Source organism: Styela clava, chromosome 15 (genome assembly GCF_964204865.1).
Source record: "Styela clava chromosome 15, kaStyClav1.hap1.2, whole genome shotgun sequence".
Lineage (NCBI taxonomy): Eukaryota > Metazoa > Chordata > Ascidiacea > Stolidobranchia > Styelidae > Styela > Styela clava.
In genome coordinates, this window is record NC_135264.1 from 12,354,318 (window position 1) to 12,381,560 (window position 27,243).

Below are 27,243 nucleotides of genomic sequence, written 5' to 3' on the forward strand. Positions count from 1 at the left end.
AATTCATGTCAAATAGGGAAATTAGTGTATAATTTCTAACACATCAAATCAAACTGTATTGCAAAGCTATTATTTCAGATAGTCATTTATTCATTTGTGTTTGTTCATCTCAGTTTTCGGGTTTTTGTTTGTAACTAGTTAATTTATGAAATGCTGTGGAAGATATGTATTTTGGGCACAGTTGTACTGTTAAGTATAGCTTCATGTCCGGTTGAAAGCAGGACAACACAAACTGATATTGTGAAAGGTGTAATCAGAAATGGTAAATTTTTTGGTATTTTTTATTCAGTATTGTTGCTTATTGCCTTGAAATTTTTTCTTCTATGGAAAGTGTAATATGTGAAATGAGCTCAAATCTCAATTTTTTGTATAGTAGATTTTCTGACATATCCAAAAATCGAAATTAATTCTTAAATATAATTTCTCCTACTGGGAAAACATGCAAGCGCTGTACATGTATGTTGTTTGTATTTTATACGTTTCAGGTAAAAAATAGTTTTTACTGTTCCATAATATTTTAACCAAATAATTGTTTTCTGCAGCGTTCACAGTGAAGGATGTGAAATGTGGCAACACCACTTCAACCTGCAATGACAATTACACATGTTGCATGATTACACCCACTGTATTTGGGTGCTGCGACCTAAAAGAGGTGAAAAAATTTATGTTGGCATAAAATCTTTTAATCATGGACAATAATTTTTTTGTGTTGAGTATAAATTTCCGATTTTCAGTGTGCTAAACACATAAAGTTTTTAATCAGTGGTATATATCCCTAGAGACTGCTTTTATTGAGCCTTGTTCAATGCAAAATTGAGCGCATTAGGAAGAAGACTGCTATGATTTAAGATGAGAAGATGAGGGAGCAAATTTTTTTAAAACTCATTTCGCAATTAAATAACGAAGAAAACTTTTCTTTGGAGAACCAGATGCAACAAATTACAGAGCATGGCAATTGTATTAATTGAAGCTTTGTATTCAATTTCCTGGTACAACTTGATTTAAATTATGCACAAATTTTTTTTGTTCTTTCGTCAAATTATTCTAGCCAAGCAGACACTTTTGAAATGATTCCATTTTTATAAATTGCTTTTTGTTTATACTGAGTTAATTTCTTTAACAGGCGGTCTGCTGCGAGGATCATAAAAGCTGTTGTCCACATGGATATAAATGTGATATCGAACATAAAAAATGCATCCCTACTTCATCTGGTGATGCTGTTTCTCTCAAATTATTGTCAACAGCAAATGGAAAGGTACATTCCTGCATTTTTGTTGACCAACTTAGCATTTTCAAGAATTTTCTCAAATTGAGAGTGAAACGGAACACTTGTAAACACTTGCTGTCAAGGAGTTAAATTTTTTACTTGCTGTCAAATAAATTATCCCAAATGTAATAAAAGTAGAAATCTAGAATCTTTTTGTACTTTTTCAGAAAGAAAATGTCAAAAATGTTCAAAAAGATGTCGTGTGTCCTGATAAAATTTCCTATTGTCCAGAAAACACGACTTGTTGCTCCGTTGGGAAAGGACAATACGGATGCTGCCCCTACCAAGAGGTATTTTATTTTAAATTATTTGAAATCATGTTTGATTGACCATAAATCATAGATAAACTAGTGCTGATTTAAATCATTTTTGGTTGAGCATAAGCCATAGATAAACTATAATGCTGCTGAATAGACTTGAAATGTCTTAATCATGTGATTTTTGAAATAGGTCTGTTGGCATTTCTAGTTTCCTTCCTGACTGACTGTTTGTATGGTCTAGGTGCAAATTTCCTTAGATGACTAAGTTTTGTTAAGTTTTATATGTGGCTTATCTGTGTCTAAATATGAATGCTAAGTGTAAGGAGGAAAAATCTGCCAATTCATATCTAAAACCACAAACTTCAGTAGTTAAGTATCGCTTTAGGTTATTTCTGAAATCTTATCATGTGATTGTTTGATGTTAACTGTATTTTGTATTTTGCCATAACAAATACACACATATATATCAAGATAATAGTTCAAAATTGAAAGTTGAAAATTGTAATTTAGCGAAACTATACAAGATTTTTTAGTCTTTTTTTCATAATGTCTCTCACTCTTAACGAGTCTCTATTCAAGTACGAAGCTATCATATTCTATCGACCAGAATTTGGTACTGGTCATCGTTTTAAATTTATTTATAGAAAATTGAATATTCATAAAAGTCAAATAATTTTTTTATTCAAAATATAAGACATTGAAGGAAGTGCTTTTTTACAAGAAAAAAAATGCAGTATTGTGAAAGAATTTACTTATTGAGATTTCTTTTTTTGCCTTTTCATTTCATGACATCCTGTTACCTTGTGAACCATTGATTGATTTTTTTTAAATTTTTTTTATCACGTTTTGATCTGTCTTTGGTCATGTGGCTACTGCATAACAGTTGCTTGAAAGAATTCTGATTGGCTTATAATGCCTAGCTATGTAATTGACCATGTGGATACTTCGCTGCCAATATTTTTACACTTCCATTGCTATTATTGATAAATGTAAGGATGTATATTAATCACACATTTGAAGTATATTCAATTTGACACAGTGATTGTGCATTTTAACAATCTTTTACTATATCTTTATTCTTGATTTATTAGCAAGTAATAGGATTTTATTGTACCACTCTGTTTTTGTAATTATAAACTACTTTTTATTTTGATGTCCAAATTCAGGCACTGTTGATTTTTCAGAGTAGTAATTTACTATTATTAGTATTACTGGTCTTATAATATATATCTATTATGATCTCTTTTTTCAGGCTGTCTGTTGTAAAGATGGCGTCCATTGCTGTCCGAAAGGCTACACTTGTGATTTGGTGGACCAATCATGTACAAAATCCGATCATAAACTTAAACTAGAGAAAATTGTAATGAATGTTCCTGAAATTTCTATAAAGAATTCACGAAGTAAGTATGCAAACTTTAGAAGAGCATCCTTATCTTAATTAACAGTTGCTATTCTGCTATGCGGCTCTTGTTTTGGTGCTTCTTGTGCACAATTTTAATGTAACCTCAAACATCAAGCTTTTACCTAAGCTTGATCGGGCATTCAATTTGTATACAATTTGTGATAATAATAATAATTTTAATAATAATAGTAATATGCTCTTCAGTTCAATTTTTAAGAAAAAAGGGATTTAAAGTGTGTCTTTATGGTCTGTAAAATATGATACTTGAGTGGTATAAGTTATTTCTTATCAATTTTAAATCCGTAAGTATGTTGATAGGTATGTATTTGTCTGTCTGTCTGTCTGTATGTATGTCTGTTTGTCTGTTAGATGCACGTGATATCTCACGAAAGCGAGATCGAATCTGCTCCAGATTTTGCATGTGCATTCATCATATGTCGGACCAGAAGCCTATTGATTTTGGATGAATTATGTCATATAATTAGAGAGTTATTAATTAATTAGTGATGGGACACAAGGTGTCACTATGGAGTAAGAGCACTTTTTTGGGGGATCCCCTAACTTTTGATTGATCATTCTTCGGTCTCTAACCGATATTCTCGTTTTGATGTTAATCAGTGTTTTCATTTAGATCTAGGCTCCATCACATGTCCTGATAGAAGGTCCCAATGTCCTGATGGCACTACATGCTGTAAACTTGCAACTGGTGCTTATGGATGCTGTCCTATTGAACATGTATGCAATTTTTTATGCTTTTCATGCCGTTTTTTTAGCAATTTTATTTTGATTTTTATGTCTTTATTTAGGCTGTTTGTTGCGAGGATGGACTCCATTGTTGCCCCAATGGTTATAGATGTGATACAGGCGCTGGAACTTGTGTAAAATCAGGATCAGAAATTAGAATGCTAACAACAATTGTGTCACAGCAAATATTAACAACCGCAAAGATGGATGTACATGATACAGGTGGACTTGAAAATTAATCCCCTATGCAAACTGTATTGTACGTATATAATTTATGCCATCCAGCGATAAATTTACAAAAAAATTCGAGCAATTAAATTCAAAGTATGAGTCATCAGTCTGAACAGTCTGATTTACATAAGTAACAATGGCAACTTGAGTGCGGCATATTTAATAAGTACTTAGGTTAGACATGACTTTATTAAAACGTACTTGATTGACAAAAGCCCGGATCAAGTTACATTCCATGAGAATCCTTTTATTACGATCAGGTTACCTTCCGTGACTTGAAAGCCTGAAGCAAAAAATTACCGGTATATACATTTTTATACATTTCTCACAAAATTTTTACTCTGAACTGACCGCCTACACAAGTAAGGCACATCACATATATATGTGATAAGCTGCTTCATGTAAAAAAAGTAATATTTCCAGGTCTGCATTGACAGACTAGTTTACATACCCTAGGGTAGGGGTGAGCCTATGACTTAAAAAAAGGCAAGATTTTTAGGTAGCCCTACTGCCCTAGTATGTGTACCAGGTTAGGCCATAATTTTACGCAGATTTTCTTTATTTTAGTTTTATTACAATTCGGAGACTGTCTGTGTTTGCCAAGTGAATATACCCCCTGCCCATAGGCTTCCGTCCCTATACACAACTTGATGTAAAATAGGTGAATAAAATTAGTTACCTCCATATTGGTACACATACTTCTGGAGCGCTGATTTTTAATCTCCCAAATCTTAACCAATTTTAAGCCTCTGATACCTGTAGATCAGAACATTTATTTCATATTTCTTATAATTTCAGTCGACAGCTCTACATGTTCTGATGGTTCTCAATGTCCCGGAATAGAAACATGTTGCAAACTCAAATCTGGTGCATGGGGATGTTGTCTCTATCCTAATGCAACATGTTGTGTGGACGGTGTTCATTGCTGCCCCAGCACATATAATTGTGTGAGCGGAAAATGCGTCAAAAAAGGAGAAATGATAGTTGAAGCTCTTAAAAAAGTACCAGCTGTGAGAGGTTTGGATGCTAATGTGTTAGTTTCTTAGCGGAGGAAAATATGAAACATTGGACTTTTTGTGCTTAGAGCAGTGGCTCTCAAACTTTTTAAACCGCGCCCCCTTTTAGAATTTGGCAAGTCTCGCACTCCACCTCAAAAATAACTAGCTAATAGGAAGCTACAAATAACAGATAGTAAGGCGAGAGTACGTTTTATTCAAAAAACATGTTGAAAATATGTGGATGAAACATAAATATCCAAAATAAAGAAATGTACATATCCAAAATAAGGCAGGCAAGATCAAATCTAATAATTAATGAATGTTTTTATCTTTGATTAGCTTCATGCTCCCTCAAAAATTGTCTACTACCCACCTGTGGGCACACCCCATCGTTTGAGTCATAGTCATAGTCAATTTTATTTTTTCCAACCAGCAAAAAAATACATACAAAATCAAAAAATAACATACAAAATTAAACACACATTTTTACTGGGGAAGGGAAGCCGCGGGGAACCAAATTTGGTTATCGAGCAGCGACACCCAAGAGCCACTGGTTTAGAGTGAGTACCACTGGTTTAGAGTGTTTTACCCCGGACTCTTGTGTTAAGCGCTAGAATACTCTTACTCCATCGCAACCTGATTACACTTCGTGGGGTCAAAGGTTGGAATCCTAAAAATTCTGATTGATTGATATTTGTGTTTTAGTTTCGAATGTGATGTGTCCTGATGGTCAATCACAATGTCCAGATGGAAGTACTTGCTGTAAATTAGGTTCTGGACAATATGGATGTTGCCCTATTCCTAAGGTAAGATTACACGATTTCAACGAATACACTATTAAATTTGTTTTAAAACATGCATTATTGCGTTTTTTAGGCCGTCTGTTGTGCAGATGGAAAACACTGTTGTCCCCAAGGTTATGCTTGCCATGTTTCAGCAGGAACTTGTGTGAAAGGACTGGAAACAATCAAGGCATTGCTGAAGATACCAGCATCGGGTATAATTAGAAAGGATTTGGGAATTTATTTTCAAATTATTTTGACAACTCTTCTTGTTAGGCTAGTCTGAACTCTTAGCTAGACATGTATACAAATTACTATTCAATTTCTCGTATTTCAGTTCCAAATGTGATCTGTCCTGATGGTGAATCGCAATGTCCAGATGGAAGTACATGTTGTAAATTAAGTTCTGGACAATATGGATGTTGCCCTGTTCCTAGGGTAAGTTTTTCATAATTTTATTAATGAATATGACTTTGAAATTTGAGAGCTTCCGAAGTAAATGGCGCACAACCTGATCATAGTATGTGTACCAGGTTAGAGTTCAGGTTGTGCGACCTTGGTGCACATATTTCGAGGGCACCAAAATTTGTTATAAATTATTAAGACAATATCAAACTTATTTTCAGGCTGTCTGTTGTGACGATGGAATGCATTGTTGTCCTGAAGGTTATACTTGTGATGTTTCAGCAGGAACATGTACGAAGGGACCTGAAACCATCAAGGCTTTGTTGAAGATACCAGCATCAGGTATCATCTCAATAATGTTTGTATAGGAGTTTCTAATCTATAAATTTTATTTTGCAATTCATTTTGATGTCGGTCAACCCAAATAAAATCTAAATAAAATATTTCAAATTTTTTGGGTTTTGGGCAACCTTTTTGTATTATTTTTATAAAAAGTGGAAGGCTATAATGCATATTTATTTTGCTAGGTTTTGAAATTTGAAATTTTTTCTTGAAAGTTTTGAGCATTTATACTTTTTTTAATGTTTTTTTATAATTAATTTTAGATTACTGTTCGGATATTATATGCATTCTCATCCCAGTAAAATTTTGTAACGACATACAAATTCTGTTCAATTTCTAAAATGTTATATTGCTCATAGAAAAACCTAAATAATTTCATATAAATAGCATAAAGATTATAATAAGAGGGTCCTGTGTTCAAAGTGCTCCCTATTCACTGATCAATTTTTCTTTGTTTCAGTTTCAAATGTGATCTGTCCTGATGGTCGATCAGAATGTCCAGATGGAAGTACATGTTGTAAATTAAGTTCTGGACAATATGGATGTTGCCCTGTTCCTAGGGTAATTTTTTTTGATTTTAACAAATATAAGTATTTACTTTGCTACGGATTCAGCAAAATCAAACTTATTTTTAGGCTGTCTGTTGTAAGGATGGAATGAATTGTTGTCCTGAAGGTTATACTTGCGATTCAGCAGGAAGATGTACGAAGGGACTTGAAAATATCAAAGCTTTGCTTAAGATACCAGCATCAGGTATGACCACCTCGTGTTCAAGGTTGCTCAAGGTTTCGTCGAAAGTCTACGAAATTTAACCATCACTACACTAATATCCCATGGCAATCTATGGTCATAAAAATGTTTGGTAAATTGTCCCATTATATTTAGTTTTAATTCAAAATGATGCGATTTTGCGAATTCGTTATTGGGGTTAGAAAATCTACAATAAAATGCTGAAGAGTACAATTTATTTCAATACGAATTGAACATACTTTACATTTCTTAGCTTATATATCATCATAATCCAGGAAATAAGTCTCAATGTGACTACGACATTAAGTTATAAAATTGAAGACTTCAGTGACTATGGTATAGTCTCCTAAATTTTCAACTAAGCATAATGTGTGTCGCAGTCACATGGAATTTTGTTGATTTACAGCGTCTGAAATGACGTTTTTTTTATCTGTCACATGGTTCCTAAAACGATCTATAGTGTTTTCAGTTGTATTTTTATTATTTCATAACACCGTTTTTCATTCTTGTTATTCGCTCCTTCAATTATTTTTATAGAGTCTTGTCAACGATTACCCCTTGATGCAATCTGATATGCAAATCACTTTTTAGCTTTTGTCTTTGTTTCAGTGCCCAATGTGATCTGTCCTGATGGTGAATCAGAATGTCCAGATGGAAGTACATGTTGTAAATTAAGTTCTGGACAATATGGATGTTGCCCTATTCCCAAGGTAAGTTTGTCCTAATTTTAATGTGTTTAGTTGTTCAAATTAGTTACAAACAAAGACTATATCGAACTTATTTTCAGGCTGTCTGTTGTGATGATGGAATGCATTGTTGTCCTGAAAGTTATACGTGTCATGTTTCAGCAGGAACTTGTACGAAGGGACCTGAAACAATCAAGGCTTTGTTGAAGATACCAGCACCAGGTATCATCTCATTAATGTTTGAATATGAGTTTCTTTAAAATCCGTTTTGCAAGTAGATTCCATATTGAAATTTTGAATCAGTGTAATTAAACTTTTGGAAAAACCTTGTGCCTTTTTTTATTAAAATTTGTAAGTGATGATGTATATTTTTGTTGGAAAGGTTCTGGAAAATGTTTGGCAAATAATCATATTGTAGTTCGAGCTTATGATCAAAACCTGACTTGTACTTCTCTAATGGGAAACTAATTTGGTATTTGTACAAGAGATCTATACAATGTGCTCAAAGTTGCCACCATAGCTTACTCAGTGAAATATCTAGACAAAGGGAATACTAAAGAGTGGAGGTTCATATGTAAAATAGAAATAAGTACCACTGATTACTATATGATAGTCCAGTAATTATATCAGGGTGGGTGACATTTTGAGGCTGCTTGTTTTAATATTGTTGTAAAGAGAAAAGTATATCCATCTTTAAAGTGCAACTCACAATAACTTGTAATTTTCCATTTTAGTTTTTGCAAGCCACTGAGTCGTTTTGGACAATAATATATCCATTTCTCCTTGTCAAAAACTGTTGTCAAGATATTTTATCATCACTAATCAGTCAATTATCAATTGTTTCTATGTTTCAGTTTCAAATGTGATCTGTCCTGATGGTCGATCGGAATGTCCAGATGGAAATACATGTTGTAAATTGAGTTCTGGACAATATGGATGTTGCCCTGTTCCTAGGGTAAGTTTTTATGATTTTAACAAATATAAGTATTCACTTTGTTACAGATTCAGCAATATCAAACTTATTTTTAGGCTGTCTGTTGTAAGGATGGAATGAATTGTTGTCCTGAAGGTTATACTTGTGATTCAGCAGGAAGATGTACGAAGGGACTTGAAAATATCAAGGCTTTGCTTAAGATACCAGCATCAGGTATGACCACCTCGTGTTCAAGGTTGCTCAAGGTTTCGTCGAAAGTCTACAATATTTAACCATCACTACACTAATATGCCATGGCAATCTATGGTCACAAAAACGTTTGGTAAATGGTCCCGTTATATTTAGTTTTAATTCAAAATGATTCGATTTGTGAATTCGTCATTGGCGTTGAAAAATCTGCAATAAAATGCTGTAAAGTACAATTTATTTCAATACGTATTGAACATACTTTACATTTCTTAGCTTATATATCATCATAATCCAGGAAATAAGTCTCAATGTGACTACGACATTAAGTTATAAAATTGAAGACTTCAGTGACTATGGTATAGTCTCCTAAATTTTCAACTAAGCATAATGTGTGTCGCAGTCACATGGAATTTTGTTGATTTACAGCGTCTGAAATGACGTTTTTTTTATCTGTCACATGGTTCCTAAAACGGTCTATAGTGTTTTCAGTTGTATTTTTAATATTTCATAACACCGTTTTTCATTCTTGTTATTCGCTCCTTCAATCATTTTTATAGAGTCTTGTCAACGATTACCCCTTGATGCAATCTGATATGCAAATCACTTTTTAGCTTTTGTCTTTGTTTCAGTGCCCAATGTGATCTGTCCTGATGGTGAATCAGAATGTCCAGATGGAAGTACATGTTGTAAATTAAGTTCCGGACAATATGGATGTTGCCCTATTTCCAAGGTAAGTTTGTCCTAATTTTAATGTGTTTAGATGTTCAAATTAGTTACAAACAAAGACTATATCAAACTTATTTTCAGGCTGTCTGTTGTGATGATGGAATGCATTGTTGTCCTGAAGGTTATACTTGTCATGTTTCAGCAGGAACTTGTACGAAGGGACCTGAAACCATCAAGGCTTTGTTGAAAATACCAGCATCAGGTATAAACTTTGTAATGTTTGAATATGAGATTCTATAAAATTTGTTTTGCAAGTAATTTTCATATTGGACTACATGAATAAAAATCTTATTAAGCTTGAAATTAAATATGCTGAAAATTTTGAATCAGTGTAATTGAACTTTTGGGAAAAAACCTTGTGCCTTTTTTCATTAAAATTTGTAAGTGATGATGTATATTTATGTTGGAAAGGTTCTGGAAAATGTTTGGCAAATATTCATATTGTAGTTCGAGCTTATGGCCAAAATCTGACTTGTACTGCTCTAATGGGAGACTAATTTGGTATTTGTACAAGAGATCTATACAATGTGCTCCAAGTTAACACCATTGCTCATTTGGTGAAATATCTAGACCAGGGGTCACCAAACTACGGCCCGCGGGCCGGATCCGGCCCGCGACGTCGTTTTATCCGGCCCGCGGCGTCATTTTATCCGGTCCGCAATAACACACAAAAATGGCTAAATTTTTTTCCAAGGGAGATTTTCACGAGCATCGTCGTCTTTGTTTTTTCGTAACGTTTGCCAATCGGCAAGATGCAAAAAAGTGACGTAATAATAGGCCTTTCCGCGTCCGCTCAGACACTTTCGTCACCCTGACAGATTTTCAGTCGTGGTTGTAAACAAAACTTCGTTTTCGCGACTTTGAATGCTACCAGTACGTAACGTTTTCTGCGATACACTTCTACACTCGTGGCGCGTGCTTTCGACGAAACTGTTTGTTTTTTGTGATAAAATAAACGTCGAATGTGCATTTTGTGCAGTACTGTAATCCCTCGCGTACTGCTCCAATTTCAAACGCCACACTAACTTTTGTACTGCTTTAATGCGGATATTGTAGGTATGTAGGTATGTTACAAAAAAATTGAAGTCCATCCGATTTAAATAAAAACTGCTTCAGTTGAAAGATCTGAGTAAAAATAGAAAACAATACCAAGTTTATAATAAACGGTCAAGAAATAACGGAGATATCGGAATTTTAGTATCGCCCGACAGGTCAATTTTTTTCATAATGATTGTATTACTTTTTCGATAAGAACTGAACTAAATATGGAAAAATGACACATATCAATCACTAATCTTTCGATGTGCGTCACATCTATGGTATATTGAGACTATTTCAGAATTTTATTCTGGCAACGGTCATTGACACCGCCGAAAGATCGTCGCAAATAAACGCTGGAGTTGTGCATGATAGTTTGACAGTGGTTCATTGTGGGTAATAATTAACGATGTGCTGATTGTACGAACTTCATAAAAATTGTATCAAGTTAGGAAAGAAATACACACGTCCACATACATTTTATTGGTGTCCATAGACAATATCATTAATTTGCACTACGTATAACTGGAGCGTAATTTTTAAAAGCGTCGAATGTTGGGAAATTTATGCGCTAATGAAAAAAATCAAATACCAGATAATAGTTGTTTATTTTATCTAAATTATGTCAAAATTTCATAGAATTCCAAGCTACAGCAGGTAGTCGTTTTTATGAGAGGTATTTCAACTCGGCGTAACGGTACTTAGCAGGCCGTAGTAGTATATATTTACGAGCAGACGTGATGCGTACATTTTTTGCCGCGGATTTTGTAACATTTCTAATTCATGACGGCAACGTTTTGATAACAGCTAAACTCAGGATAATTGTCTAGATATAGAAATCTTGTTAATTTTTTTTCCTAGGATGTTCTCGATCTATATTCTGCGATATTCCCAACATTTGTGAATTTATTGTATTGCATTGACAAAAATATTCATGCGGCCCGTTTCAACACAATTTGAGTCATACCCGGCCCGCGGTCAAAAAAGTTTGGTGACCCCTGATCTAGACAAAGGGAATACGAATACTACAGAGTGGAGGTTTCATGTGTAAAATAGAAATAAATACCACTGATTACTATATGGTAGTCCAGTAATTATATCAGGGTGGGTGACATTTTGAGGCTGCTTGTTTTAATATTGTTGTAAAGAGAAAGGTATATCCATTTTTCAAAGTGCAACTCACAATAACTTGTAATTGTCCATTTTAGTTTTTGCAAGCCACTGAGTCGTTTTGGACAAAAATTTATTTATTTCCCCTCGTCAAAAACTGTTGTCAAGATATTTTATACCTTACTAATCAGTCAATTGTTTCCATGTCTCAGTTTCGAATGTGATCTGTCCTGATGGTCAATCAGTATGTCCAGATGGAAGTACATGTTGTAAATTAAGTTCTGGACAATATGGATGTTGCCCTGTTCCTAAGGTAAGTTTTCATGATTTTATTATTTGCAATATTTCGAATTGATTTTTATAAAATTATTTTTTTTACATAAATGCATTGTTGAATTTATTCTAGGCGGTCTGTTGCAAGGATGGAATGCATTGTTGTCCTGAAGGTTATTCTTGTGATGTTTCAGCAGGAACATGTACGAAGGGACCTGAAACCATCAAGGCTTTGTTGAAGATACCAGCATTGAGTAAGCCCAAAATAACAACGTTGTAAAAACCAATATGTGCTATTTATATATATCTTCTATTAAATATTTTACTGTTAAGAAAGCTTGATAAGTTAACCGAATACTAATTGTTATTGTTCAATGTCAATTTCATGAAATACATTACTAATAGGCCTGCTTACATTGTTGTACAATATTAATGCTTCAATTTTTATTTTCAATGTAGATGTCTATGAAAAAACATGTCCTGATGGTAAATCTAGATGTCCAGATGGAACTACTTGTTGCAAATTAAATACTGGAGAATATGGATGTTGTCCGTTAGCAAAAGTACGTAGAAGTATTTTAATTTCATTATCTTTTGACAATTTTGTATGAAATATTTAGGCAGAGGAAAGCGAATATACTTTTTTGTGTGTTTTTAGGCTGTTTGTTGTTCTGATGGTTTGCACTGTTGTCCTAATGGTTACACGTGCGATTCAAGTACTGGAACTTGTTCCAAAGGATCTGAAGTTATCGAAGCATTGACAAAGATCGCTGCAAAAGGTATTTATTTAACTTCTGTATTATAATTCAGTCGCCATGATCATTTTGCATTGTGAATGTATACGGAGTGTTTCAGAATTCAATGTCTTATTGAATGGCGTATATGTAACATAGAAGATCAGAGGATAGGATTTTTACAGTTACCTTTGCAGAGTGGAAAACACATAGGACAACTTAATCATGTGGCATACATGGCTTCTCATCCGATTACCTTTCCAATGGAAACCTTTCCAATGGAAAAAGTAATCTTCTCGCACATATTTTCCCCCCACTGTATTTAAACCTGCGAACTTGCACAGGGTAATCTTGAGGTGAAATGCCAAGCGTATTGCTAATGCGCGCCTACCCAGTCATCTATCCCAGAAACGGACCAATTTATACATAGCGTATAATAATTTCGACCAACGCTATATTTTAAGGTATCAATGACGTCGTATGCCCTGATGGTCACTCTTCGTGTCCAGATGGAAGTACCTGCTGTAAACTATTTTCTGGACAATGGGGTTGCTGTCCTTTACCAAAAGTAAGTTATTCTCAATGTGATTTGAAACATTTTGATAAAATTTATGATTACTATATATATCTGTGTTCACTTTTAGGCTGTTTGTTGCAATGATGGGGAACACTGTTGTCCAGCAGGTTATAGTTGTGATACAACTGGAGGAACATGTACTAAAGGAATTGAAACCATCCAATCTGCATTGAAAATATCTGCTATGGGTAATATATGCTTGATAATTGTTGAGATGTCGAAACTTGTAGTTTAAAAAACTGTAAATTTACAGTTTCAATCACGAAACAAAGGAGAATCGAATTTTTTCAAGTCCTAATGACTGGAGTTTTAATAAATATGAAAATTTAATATTTCTTTTTTGGTGGTTGAGTGTTAGTAACATGCTCGTCATTGCACTCTGTGTGGGTTCTGTATGTCTTTTTTATTATTTAGGAGCAAATTCTGTTACCTATCCTGATTCACTGGTATCTGTCTTTATTTCCATATTGCTGGTTGTCTATCTCTTTGCATGCGCACTATGAAAGCGCACCGTTCTAAGCGTTACATCGCACTTCTTGATTATTCTGTGCAAGTTTGATAACTAATGGGATAAATATGTGAGGAAGGATTGCTGTACTCGCTGCCATTAAAATGTTTATGCGTCTAAAGCAAATAACTGTTCAACTATTAGCATGCCCACATTGACTGGTAACTCCACAAGAGACCACAAGGCTAGAGATGAAAGTTCTGAATATTTACCCCGTTTTCCAAACTGGATTTCTATGATGGCCGAATTTTAATCTGACATGTATTACTTATTTCAGGTCTCAATTCTGTGATCTGTCCTGGGGGCCAGGCTCAATGTCCAGATGGAACTACTTGCTGTAAATTATCTTCTGGACAATGGGGTTGTTGCCCCATTCCTAAGGTAATTGCAAATTTAAACAAAAATGATGTCACAATAATTTTGATGGTAAATGTGTGAATATGTTCACTTTTAGGCTGTTTGTTGCAATGATGGGGAACACTGCTGTCCCGAGGGTTATACTTGTGATACAACTGGAGGAACTTGTATTAAAGGAACTGAAACAATCAAATCTTTAATGAAAACATCTGCAATTGGTAATGATAACTCTAACATTATACCCTTCCATCCAAATTCTCTCTAATTTCTGTTTGAGAGCAGAAACAAACATTTGCATATTATATTTTCATAGTATAGTTTTAGCATTGAATATTTAATTTCTGAATTTTTTATTTTTTTTATTGAAGTTTCTTAGATCTTCACTCTGAGCAAGGATCTGTAGAAGCAGTCGTTGATCAACAATGGTCGACTATTTTTTTTAAAAATGACTGATTTTTTTTGTGGTTCATTATTGCCTACCCGATTTATTACACCCTTGGTGAGGTCATGAGGTTATACTTATGATCTATAACTTGTGACGGCAGCATAGTTAGGTTAGGTCCCATGTTTTGAACACTAGACCACTACCACTCCAATTCTGCCAGTTTTATTCTCAGTTGGGAGTTTTTTACTACTTTCAATGACTGCTCATCAACTTTAAAGTTCAATTAACAATATGTTTGTGCTGACTGTTCATCTTTTTACAAGATTATGTAGTTTAAATACTGGCACATAGCGAAGGATACTTATGTACGAGAAGAGTGCTGGACTCCTTGTTGTCGTAGCATCAATTTTGTGCATCTGAAACTAATAACTATAAAGAATAGGTGCTCTTCGCTCACTGTGATGACTATGCTATCCTATTGTCCTCATTTCTTATGATGCAACAATTGCAAACAGATGTCCAAAATATTACCCTGTACCTTATAGATCTTCCAAATAGTTGGAAGAGTTTGGAAAATGGCCAAACTGCAACTTCTGACACTATCTCAACAGCCCTAAGGCTAATCGTATCAAAAATTGAAATTAATTGCAATTGGCAAATACCACTCGTTTTAACTCTTTTCAAATGGGAAAATTCTGATTGAGTTGTGGAACTCTGTTTTCTGAAATATCCGAACTGATGATTATAATCTGATTTATATTATTTGCTTCAGAACTCAATTCTGTAATCTGTCCTGGTGGTCAGTCTCAATGTCCAGATGGAACTACATGCTGTAAGTTATCTTCTGGACAATGGGGATGTTGTCCTATTCTTCATGTAAGTTGGAAATTTAAAATAAAAAGCTTCACGAAATGGCATTCTGGTGAAAATATAAATTGTGTTTACTTTTAGGCCGTTTGTTGTAATGATGGGGAACACTGCTGTCCTGAAGGTTATACTTGTGATACAACTGGAGGAACTTGTATTAAAGGAACTGAAACCATCAGATCATTGTTGAAAACATCTGCAATTGGTAATGATTAATTCTATACCCTAGCAATCGGATTTGCTGAAATTTCTTGATAATCGGAAAAACAGATATTTATGCATATCATGATTTAAGTAATATATAATAATGAGATCCATAAGCTACCAACATATTATGATATGTCTCCGAATTTCATCTTTTTTCCTAAGTGTTTTCACTCCAAATGAAGCTACATATATATAGTTAGGTCTAGCACTCCAAATTTGCTGGTATCTGTCTCTATAACCATATTGCTGGTTGTCTATCTCTTTGCATGCGCACTATTAAAGTGCACCATTCTAAGCGTTACATCGCACTTCTTGGTTATTCTGTGCAAGTTCAATAATCAATGGGATAAAAAAGTAAGGAAGGATTGCTGTACTTGCTGCCATTGTAAAGTTCATGTAAAAGTTCATGCGTCTAAAGCAACTAACTGTTCAACTATTAGCATGTGCACATTGACTGGTAACTCCACAAGAGACCACAAGGCTAGAGATGAAAGTTTTCAAATATTTACCCAGTTTTTCAAACTGGATTTCTATGATGACCGAATTTTAATCTGACATGTATTGCTTATTTCAGGTCTCAATTCTGTGATCTGTCCTGGTGGCCAGGTGCAATGTCCAGATGGAACTACTTGCTGTAAATTATCTTCTGGACAATGGGGTTGTTGCCCTATTCCTAAGGTAAGTTGCAAATTTAAACAAAAATGATGTCACAATAATTTTGATGGTAAATGGGTAAATGTTCACTTCCAGGCTGTTTGTTGCAATGATGGGGAACACTGTTGTCCAGAAGGTTATACTTGTGATACAACTGGAGGAACTTGTATTAAAGGAACTGAAACCATCAAATCATTGTTGAAAATATCTGCAATTGGTAATGATAACTCTAACATTATACCCTTCCATCCAAATTCTCTCTAATTTCTGTTTTGAGAGCAGAAACAAACATTTGCATATTATATTTTCATAGTATAGTTTCAGCATTGAATATTTAATTTCTGAATTTTTATTTTTTTTATTGAAGTTTCTTAGATCTTCACTCTGAGCAAGGATCTGTAGAAGCAGTCGTTGATGATTTTTGTGGTTCATTATTGCCTACCCGATTTATTACACCCTTGGTGAGGTCATGAGGTTATACTTATGATCTCTAACTTGTGACGGCAGCATAGTTAGGTTAGGTCCCATGTTTTGAACACTAGACCACTACCACTCCAATTCTGCCAGTTTTATTCTCAAAGTTTTTTACCACTGTCGATAAGTTCAATTAACAAAATGTTTGTGCTGATTGTCCATCTTTTTACAAGATTATGTAGTTTGAATACTGGTACATATGATAATTCTGTACGAGAAGAGTGCTAGACTCCTTGTTGTCGTAGCATCAATTTTGTGCATCTGAAACTAATAACTATAAAGAATAGGTGCTCTTCGCTCACTGTGATGACTATGAAACTGCTATCCTATTGTCCTCATTTCTTATGATGCAACAATTGCAAACAGATGTCCAAAATATTACCCTGTACCTTATAGATCTTCCAAATAGTTGGAAGAGTTTGGAAAATGGCCAAACTGCAACTTCTGACACTATCTCAACAGCCCTAAGGCTAATCGTATCAAAAATTGAAATTAATTGCAATTGGCAAATACCACTCGTTTTAACTCTTTTCAAATGGGAAAATTCTGATTGAGTTGTGGAACTCTGTTTTCTGAAATATCCGAACTGATGATTATAATCTGATTTATATTATTTGCTTCAGAACTCAATTCTGTAATCTGTCCTGGTGGTCAGTCTCAATGTCCAGATGGAACTACATGCTGTAAATTATCTTCTGGACAATGGGGATGTTGTCCTATTCTTCATGTAAGTTGGAAATTTAAAATAAAAAGCTCCACGAAATGGCATTCTGGTGAAAATTAAATTGTGTTTACTTTTAGGCCGTTTGTTGTAATGATGGGGAACACTGCTGTCCTGAAGGTTATACTTGTGATACAACTGGAGGAACTTGTATTAAAGGAACTGAAACCATCAGATCATTGTTGAAAACATCTGCAATTGGTAATGATTAACTCTATACCCTAGCAATCGGATTTGCTGAAATTTCTTGATAATCGCAAAAACAGATATTTGTGCATATCATGATTTAAGTAATATATAATAATGAGATCCATAAGATTCCAACATATGATGATATGTCTCCGAATTTCATCTTTTTTCCTAAGTGTTTTCACTCCAAATAAAGCTACATATATATAGTTAGGTCTAGCACTCCAAATATGCTGGTATCTGCCTCTATTTCCATATTGCTGGTTGTCTATCTCTTTGCATGCGCACTATTAAAGTGCACCGTTCTAAGCGTTACATCGCACTTCTTGGTTATTCTATGCAAGTTCAATAATCAATGGGAAAAGTAAGGAAGGATTGCTGTACTTGCTGCCATTGTAAAGTTCATGCGTCTAAAGCAACTAACTGTTCAACTATTAGCATGTGCACATTGACTGGTAACCCCACAAGAGACCACAAAGCTAGAGATGAAAGTTTTGAATGTTTACCCAGTTTTTCAAACTGGATTTCTATGATGACCGAATTTTTATCTGACATGTATTGCTTATTTCAGGTCTCAATTCTGTGATCTGTCCTGGTGGCCAGGCACAATGTCCAGATGGAACTACTTGCTGTAAATTATCTTCTGGACAATGGGGTTGTTGCCCTATGCCTAGGGTAAGTTGCAAATTTAAACAAATGATGTCACAATAATTTTGATGGTAAATATGTAATTACGTTCACTTTTAGGCTGTTTGTTGCAATGATGGGGAACACTGCTGTCCCGAAGGTTATTCTTGTGATACGACTGGAGGAACTTGTATTAAAGGAACTGAAACAATCAAATCTTTAATGAAAACATCTGCAATTGGTAATGATAACTCTAACATTATACCCTTCCATCCAAATTCTCTCTAATTTCTGTTTGAGAGCAGAAACAAACATTTGCATATTATATTTTCATAGTATAGTTTCAGCATTGAATATTTAATTTCTGAATTTTTTATTTTTTTTATTGAAGTTTCTTAGATCTTCACTCTGAGCAAGGATCTGTAGAAGCAGTCGTTGATCAACAATGGTCGACTATTTTTTTTTAAAAATGACTGATTTTTTTTGTGGTTCATTATTGCCTACCCGATTTATTACACCCTTGGTGAGGTCATGAGGTTATACTTATGATCTATAACTTGTGACGGCAGCATAGTTAGGTTAGGTCCCATGTTTTGAACACTAGACCACTACCACTCCAATTCTGCCAGTTTTATTCTCAGTTGGGAGTTTTTTACTACTGTCAATGACTGCTCATTAACTTCAAAGTTCAATTAACAAAATGTTTGTGCTGACTGTTCATCTTTTTACAAGATTATGTAGTTTAAATACTGGCACATAGCGAAGGATAATTATGTACGAGAAGAGTGCTGGACTCCTTGTTGTCGTAGCATCAATTTTGTGCATCTGAAACTAATAACTATAAAGAATAGGTGCTCTTCGCTCACTGTGATGACTATGAAACTGCTATCCTATTGTCCTCATTTCTTATGATGCAACAATTGCAAACAGATGTCCAAAATATTACCCTGTACCTTATAGATCTTCCAAATAGTTGGAAGAGTAAACACTATCTCAACAGCCCTAAGGCTAATCGTATCAAAAATTGAAATTAATTGCAAATGGCAAATACCACTCGTTTTAACTCTTTTCAAATGGGAAAATTCTGATTGAGTTGTGGAACTCTGTTTTCTGAAATATCCGAACTGATGATTATGTTCTGATTTATATTATTTGCTTCAGAATTCAATTCTGTAATCTGTCCTGGTGGCCAGTCTCAATGTCCAGATGGAACTACATGCTGTAAATTATCTTCTGGACAATGGGGATGTTGTCCTATTCTTCACGTAAGTTGGAAATTTAAAATAAAAAGCTCCACGAAATGGCATTCTGGTGAAAATATAAATTGTGTTTACTTTTAGGCCGTTTGTTGTAATGATGGGGAACACTGCTGTCCTGAAGGTTATACTTGTGATACAACTGGAGGAACTTGTATTAAAGGAACTGAAACCATCAGATCATTGTTGAAAACATCTGCAATTGGTAATGATTAACTCTATACCCTAGCAATCGGATTTGCTGAAATTTCTTGATAATCGCAAAAACAGATATTTGTGCATATCATGATTTAAGTAATATATAATAATGAGATCCATAAGATTCCAACATATGATGATATATATGTCTCCGAATTTCATCTTTTTTACCAAATGTTTTCACTCCAAATAAAGCTACATACATATAGTTAGGTCTAGCACTCCAAATTTGCTGGTATCTGCCTCTATTTCCATATTGCTGGTTGTCTATCTCTTTGCATGCGCACTATTAATGTGCACCGTTCTAAGCGTTACATCGCACTTCTTGGTTATTCTGTGCAAGTTAAATAATCAATGGGAAAAGTAAGGAAGGATTGCTGTACTTACTGCCATTGTAAAGTTCATGCAAAAGTTCATGCGTCTAAAGCAACTAACTGTTCAACTATTAGCATGTGCACATTGACTGGTAACTCCACAAGAGACCACAAAGCTAGAGATGAAAGTTTTTGAATATTTACCCAGTTTTTCAAACTGGATTTCTATGATGACCGAATTTTTATCTGACATGTATTGCTTATTTCAGGTCTCAATTCTGTGATCTGTCCTGGGGGCCAGGCTCAATGTCCAGATGGAACTACTTGCTGTAAATTATCTTCTGGACAATGGGGTTGTTGCCCTATTCCTAGGGTAAGTTGCAAATTTAAACAAAAATGATGTCACAATAATTTTGATGGTAAATGGGTAAATGTTCACTTTTAGGCTGTTTGTTGCAATGATGGGGAACACTGCTGTCCCGAAGGTTATACTTGTGATACAACTGGAGGAACTTGTATTAAAGGAACTGAAACAATCAAATCTTTAATGAAAACATCTGCAATTGGTAATGATAACTCTAACATTATACCCTTCCGTCCAAATTCTCTCTAATTTCTGTTTGAGAGCAGAAACAAACATTTGCATATTATATTTTCATAGTATAGTTTCAGCATTGAATATTTAATTTCTGAATTTTTATTTTTTTTTTGAAGTTTCTTAGATCTTCACTCTGAGCAAGGATCTGTAGAAGCAGTCGTTGATCAACAATGGTCGACTATTTTTTTAAAAATGACTGATTTTTTTGGTGGTTCATTATTGCCTACCCGATTTATTACACCCTTGGTGAGGTCATGAGGTTATACTTATGATCTCTAACTTGTGACGGCAGCATAGTTAGGTTAGGTCCCATGTTTTGAACACTAGACCACTACCACTCCAATTCTGCCAGTTTTATTCTCAAAGATTTTTACCACTGTCGATAAGTTCAATTAACAAAATGTTTGTGCTGATTGTCCATCTTTTTACAAGATTATGAAGTTTGAATACTGGCACATATGATAATTCTGTACGAGAAGAGTGCTAGACTCCTTGTTGTCGTAGAATCAATTTTGTGCATCTGAAACTAATGACTATAAAGAATAGGTGCTCTTCGCTCACTGTGATGACTATGAAACTGCTATCTTATTGTCCTCATTTCTTATGATGCAACAATTGCAAACAGATGTCCAAAATATTACCCTGTACCTTATAGATCTTCCAAATAGTTGGAAGAGTTTGGAAAATGGCCAAACTGCAACTTCTGACACTATCTCAACAGCCCTAAGGCTAATCGTATCAAAAATTGAAATTAATTGCAATTGGCAAATACCACTCGTTTTAACTCTTTTCAAATGGGAAAATTCTAATTGAGTTGTGGAACTCTGTTTTCTGAAATATCCGAACTGATGATTATAATCTGATTTAAATTATTTGCTTCAGAACTCAATTCTGTAATCTGTCCTGGTGGTCAGTCTCAATGTCCAGATGGAACTACATGCTGTAAATTATCTTCTGGACAATGGGGATGTTGTCCTATTCTTCATGTAAGTTGGAAATTTAAAATAAAAAGCTCCACGAAATGGCATTCTGGTGAAAATATAAATTGTGTTTACTTTTAGGCCGTTTGTTGTAATGATGGGGAACACTGCTGTCCTGAAGGTTATACTTGTGATACAACTGGAGGAACTTGTATTAAAGGAACTGAAACCATCAGATCATTGTTGAAAACATCTGCAATTGGTAATGATTAACTCTATACCCTAGCAATCGGATTTGCTGAAATTTCTTGATAATCGCAAAAACAGATATTTGTGCATATCATGATTTAAGTAATATATAATAATGAGATCCATAAGATATGTCTCCGAGTTTCATCTTTTTTTCCTAAGTGTTTTCACTCCAAATAAAGCTACATATGTATAGTTAGGTCTAGCACTCCAAATTTGCTGGTATCTGCCTCTATTTCCATATTGCTGGTTGTCTATCTCTTTGCATGCGCACTATTAAAGTGCACCGTTCTAAGCGTTACATCGCACTTCTTGGTTATACTGTGCAAGTTCATTAATCAATGGGAAAAGTAAGGAAGGATTGCTGTACTTGCTGCCATTGTAAAGTTCATGCAAAAGTTGATGCGTCTAAAGCAACTAACTGTTCAACTATTAGCATGTGCACATTGACTGGTAACTCCACAAGAGACCACAAGGCTAGAGATGAAAATTTTTGAATATTTACCCAGTTTTTCAAACTGGATTTCTATGATGACCGAATTTTTATCTGACATGTATTGCTTATTTCAGGTCTCAATTCTGTGATCTGTCCTGGGGGCCAGGCTCAATGTCCAGATGGAACTACTTGTTGTAAATTATCTTCTGGACAATGGGGTTGTTGCCCTATTCCTAAGGTAAGTTGCAAATTTAAACAAATGATGTCACAATAATTTTGATGGTAAATATGTAAATACGTTTACTTTTAGGCTGTTTGTTGCAATGATGGGGAACACTGTTGTCCAGAAGGTTATACTTGTGATACGACTGGAGGAACTTGTATTAAAGGAACTGAAATCATCAAATCATTATTGAAAATATCTGCAATTGGTAATGATAACTCTAACACTATACCCTAGCGTCCAAATTTCCTCTAATTTATGTTTGGGAACAGAAACGGACATTTCACTTGCGCTTGTTTTGCAGTATTTTTTCAGCTTTGAATAGTTTATTTCTGAATTTATAATTTTGTATCGAAATGTCCGTACATCTTTACTGAGCAAGGCTCTGTAGAAGCAGATAAGTAACAATCTACTATTTTTCTAAATGACAGATTTATTTTCGTTTCAATATTGCCTACCCAATTTATTACATACACCCTTGGTGAGGTCATGAGGTTGAACTGGAGATCTATACCTCGTGACGGCACCATAGTTTGGTCCCATGTTTTGAAAACTACCACTGTACCCACTCCAATTCTGCCAGTTTTTTACTTCTGTCCATTATTGCTCATTAGCTTTAAAGTTCAATTAACAAAATGTTTGTGCTGATTGTCTATCTTTTTACAAGATTATGTAGCTTAAATACTGGCACATAGGATACTTATGTACGAGAAGAGTGCTAGACTCCTTGTCGTCGTAGCATCAATTTTGTGCATCTGAAACTAATAACTATAAAGAATAGATGTTCTTTTTTTCACACTGTGAAGACTATGAAACTGCTATCCTATTGTCCTCATTTCTTATGATGCAACAATTGCAAACAGATGTCCAAAATATTTCCCTGTATCTTATAGATCTTCCAAATAAACTCTTTTCAAATGGGAAAATTCTGATTTTAAGTTGTGGAACTGTTTTCCGAAATATCCGAATTTGATATCTATGATGACTAATCCTAATCTGATTTATATTATTTGCTTCAGAACTCAATTCTGTAATCTGTCCTGGTGGTCAGTCTCAATGTCCAGATGAAACTACATGCTGTAAATTATCTTCTGGACAATGGGGATGCTGTCCTATTCTTCATGTAAGTTGTAAATTTAAAAGAAAAAGCTTCACGAAATGACATTCTGGTGAAAATATAAATTGTGTTTACTTCTAGGCCGTTTGTTGCAATGATGGGCAACACTGCTGTCCTGAAGGTTATACTTGTGATACAACTGGAGGAAGATGTACTAAAGGAAATGCAATAGTCGAGGCCTTAACGAAGATAACAGCAAATGGTACTTGGTTAATAATATCGTGGTATAATAGATAACTGAAAACAATATGCATTATCCAAGCCATAGGACTGGTTTTTTAAATGCTTGATCACAGCCAAATGGTCATGAGATCATAACAGTAAGATATATCGCAGGTTTACGTGATTCTGAACATTGGTGTCCCGATGGCACGTCTAAATGTCCGAATGGAACCACCTGCTGCCATGTTGAAACTGGCGATTGGGGATGTTGTCCTTTCGAGAATGCTGTCTGTTGTGGAGACAAAATTCATTGCTGCCCCCAATATTATACCTGTAACATGACGGAAAATTTGTGTAATAAAAAGAATAGCAAAAGTGTCGGTATGGGTGTGAAACTAGTTAATCAAAAAAGTGAGGGTTTTTGCGTGTTTCACTAAAAAATTTGATTTTTAGAATTTGTTTTGGTAATTATGGCATGATTTACTGGGTGGTTTGAGATTTCGAATGATGTAATAAAAGAAGCAAAAAATTAATATTTTTGATTGTAAATAATTGAATATGGCAATTGTGATTTAAGACTTTGGTGGTGAAAATCGATACTTAAAGTTGAGTGCTTTGTGTTGATTTTTGCATTATCATACCTTTTCTAATGTGCAACCTTCATTTCCTTATATTGGAGCATTACTCTCTTGGTACATTACTAATTGAACATGTTCCATGCATTTCAACTAGTATCATTTGATTATAATTGTAACCTTTTTTATTATATACTTCCAGAACAAATTACTCCTCTTTCTACTCTGAAACCTGCAACAAGGAACATCTTCTTGGACATTCTTATCAAGCATGGTGTATGGGAAAAACACAAGTAATTTATACTTGTAATTGTAATTTTTTCACTCAGATTTTAGGCGCGTGTCAGATTAACCACCGATAATAAGTCGAGGTTATTTTTGCTGACGACGGCTCTAGACAAGCAGCTACAGATATCTAAGATTATTTTTGACTGGTCCATACTCCATAGCGTTATGTAGATACTTTACACCTCAGATGAGCATGCTATGTCAACCTAATTTGGTCATCAGAGATGGAATTTGGTCATCAGAGCCCAAATTAAGAGATTTTCCTTTTTTGCTGTATTCTAGTAGTATTCTCTCAACGACAATATTAATTAATAATAAATTAAAGGGACAAAACTTGTGAAAGTTGTTCGAAAAAAAACATAAATTTTTCTTTTTTATTTAATATTTTTTTTTCAGTTTTTTTCTTCGGCCCTTTGTCTTAACACCCTCAATAATTATTGTTTTGACTTTTTTATCTTCTGTTATCAAATGAAATTTTAATTTTCTGTTTTAGGGGCAATTGTGTAATGTGTCCTGATGATTCTGAATGTCCGAACTTCAGTACTTGTTGTCAACTTCCTGATGGAAAGTATGGTTGTTGTGGACATCCATCTGTAAGTATTTTATAACTGGTATTTTGAATTACCAGTAGAATTTGGAATCTATATTGTAAAATTTATTTTTCTTGGGATCTGTGATATTTGTAATCAGGGTAAGATAGGGTTTGCAGATTTATCTCGGGGGAGTGGAAAGCCGATTAGATGGCTTAATCATATGGTAAACCGTGGCCTCTCGTCCGGTTAACAGTCCATGTCAGGTATGAGAGTAGATAGCCAGTTATTTGTTTATAGAAGCATGGACCTTATGGTGGTTAGTTTTAAATCCGTGGTTACTTACCAGTATGTTGAATATTTTTGAATGTAATATTTATCAGAAAGAGCTTTGTCTTATCAAGATTTAGTAATTACTGAGTGATAACCTGGAGAGATAGGAGAATAATTATTGAAAAGAGATTCTGTACTAGATTAAACCATTAATTATTAATTAATTAATTAATATTATAATAATTAATAATATTAATTAATTAAGATTAAAAATTCCGGGGCCGCACACCAATCAAAATTGGCACTTCTCTGCGGGCCTCAATTGGCTCGCAGGCCACAGTTTTGCACACCCCTGGTTAAATTCACCCCTGGTTAAAGGATATAGATGTGAAAGTCGCTAAGGGTGGACAACACTAAATATATTGCATTTCTCATACCTCTCTGTTCTTTTTTTTCAGGCTGTTTGTTGTTCAGACCATTTGCATTGCTGTCCTCACGGCTTTGTCTGCGATTTGAAGAGTAGCAAATGTATCGGCAGACAAGATACCGGGAGTGAACCTTTGGCGAAAATGACGATTGGCGATCGCTCATACAATGATGAGATTTCTGCTGGATTGGATGAAATGTAAACTATGTACCTATGCATTTACAATAGTCTTGTGATTTTCATATTTTCTTCAGTATAATAGTATGAAATATTGCTACTAAGGTCCGTTAATTAATTTTTAGGGAACGTTATCTTACAATTTAATTTTATTTTCCGTAATATCAATAATATGATCTCGTTGAAGCCAACTAGCCCTGAACCTGGACTTGAATTTCGTATTTTTTTTCAAGCCAGATCGCATTTCACAATGTCGAGCCCTTTAAAATCCATGTCACATTCTCATATTTTAATGTCTTTTGGAATATAACAGTGTGAATACACTTTTGCATAACTTTGCAAATTCCTGAAGTTTTTGAAGAGATTTTGCTCAGCGTTATTAGATTTACGGTGATAGCAATCGTTTTCATTGATTGAAAGATTTGTGTTAATATCGTAATGACATTTAGGTTGACAAAATGATTTTTTTTTCATTATCCCTTTGAATGAAATCACAATCAAATAAAAATTATGACCAATTGCTTGTATGTCGATTAGCGAGTTATTGTAATTATAATCTTGAAATTTAGTTTCAGTTGGCCAAAATCCAGTTATCAAAATCAATTCTAAAGCACCCATTTTTATAGTTAGGTGATGTATGTAACATTTCTATTGACATTACACATTATGGCTGAAATCAACATAATTTATAACATCATTATGGTGAATGTTAGTAACCCGTTTATTATCAAATGCATTCCCTGATTCAGTACCAGTTTTCCGAGATTTTGACAAATTTGAATGTATGTATAACAACTTTTTATGAATTCAATCTTCCATCCATCTTGGATACCTCTGACAGTGACAGATATCTTTTTGTATTATGGACATGATTGAATCTTTAAAACTTTCGGTTAAGTCTTCTTTGCTATTATGTGTTAAACAATTAATTTTTCTTATACAATGTTCTTCGTTTTGCATTTGTATTGCCTTTTTTGATTTAGTTCAGTGAAAATTGACCTGAAAAGTTCCAAGCTGTGCAATTTTGATCCATATTAAATAAGCATATTAAATCTTGTTTTAT

The 27,243-nt window shown here is 34.3% G+C and overlaps 1 protein-coding gene across 18 annotated transcripts; it reads left to right on the top strand.

The window, feature by feature from the left end:
- Nucleotides 1-89: 89 nt before the first annotated feature.
- On the top strand, nucleotides 90-27,232 carry LOC120333941 (uncharacterized). Of its 18 annotated transcripts, XM_078120608.1 has the most exons (50): nucleotides 90-262; nucleotides 543-652; nucleotides 1,124-1,255; nucleotides 1,435-1,557; nucleotides 2,780-2,927; nucleotides 3,561-3,664; nucleotides 3,736-3,895; nucleotides 4,703-4,921; nucleotides 5,608-5,708; nucleotides 5,779-5,899; nucleotides 6,022-6,122; nucleotides 6,311-6,431; nucleotides 6,892-6,992; nucleotides 7,067-7,184; nucleotides 7,791-7,891; nucleotides 7,969-8,089; nucleotides 8,722-8,822; nucleotides 8,897-9,014; nucleotides 9,620-9,720; nucleotides 9,798-9,918; nucleotides 12,077-12,177; nucleotides 12,271-12,391; nucleotides 12,597-12,700; nucleotides 12,796-12,916; nucleotides 13,336-13,439; nucleotides 13,516-13,636; nucleotides 14,234-14,337; nucleotides 14,411-14,531; nucleotides 15,471-15,574; nucleotides 15,650-15,770; nucleotides 16,347-16,450; nucleotides 16,523-16,643; nucleotides 17,524-17,627; nucleotides 17,702-17,822; nucleotides 18,382-18,485; nucleotides 18,558-18,678; nucleotides 19,599-19,702; nucleotides 19,778-19,898; nucleotides 20,475-20,578; nucleotides 20,651-20,771; nucleotides 21,686-21,789; nucleotides 21,865-21,985; nucleotides 22,543-22,646; nucleotides 22,719-22,839; nucleotides 23,651-23,754; nucleotides 23,830-23,950; nucleotides 24,085-24,321; nucleotides 24,688-24,778; nucleotides 25,267-25,366; nucleotides 26,035-27,232. In XM_078120608.1, exons 1-50 carry the CDS (start codon nucleotides 151-153, stop codon nucleotides 26,203-26,205), a joined length of 5,955 nt encoding a protein of 1,984 aa, XP_077976734.1. In that variant the 5' UTR covers nucleotides 90-150; the 3' UTR covers nucleotides 26,206-27,232. The 18 variants fall into 18 exon arrangements, with proteins under 18 accessions (XP_077976734.1, XP_077976742.1, XP_077976741.1 ...); XM_078120616.1 differs by lacking the exon at nucleotides 24,085-24,321; XM_078120615.1 differs by lacking the exons at nucleotides 22,543-22,646; nucleotides 22,719-22,839.
- Nucleotides 27,233-27,243: the final 11 nt, after the last annotated feature.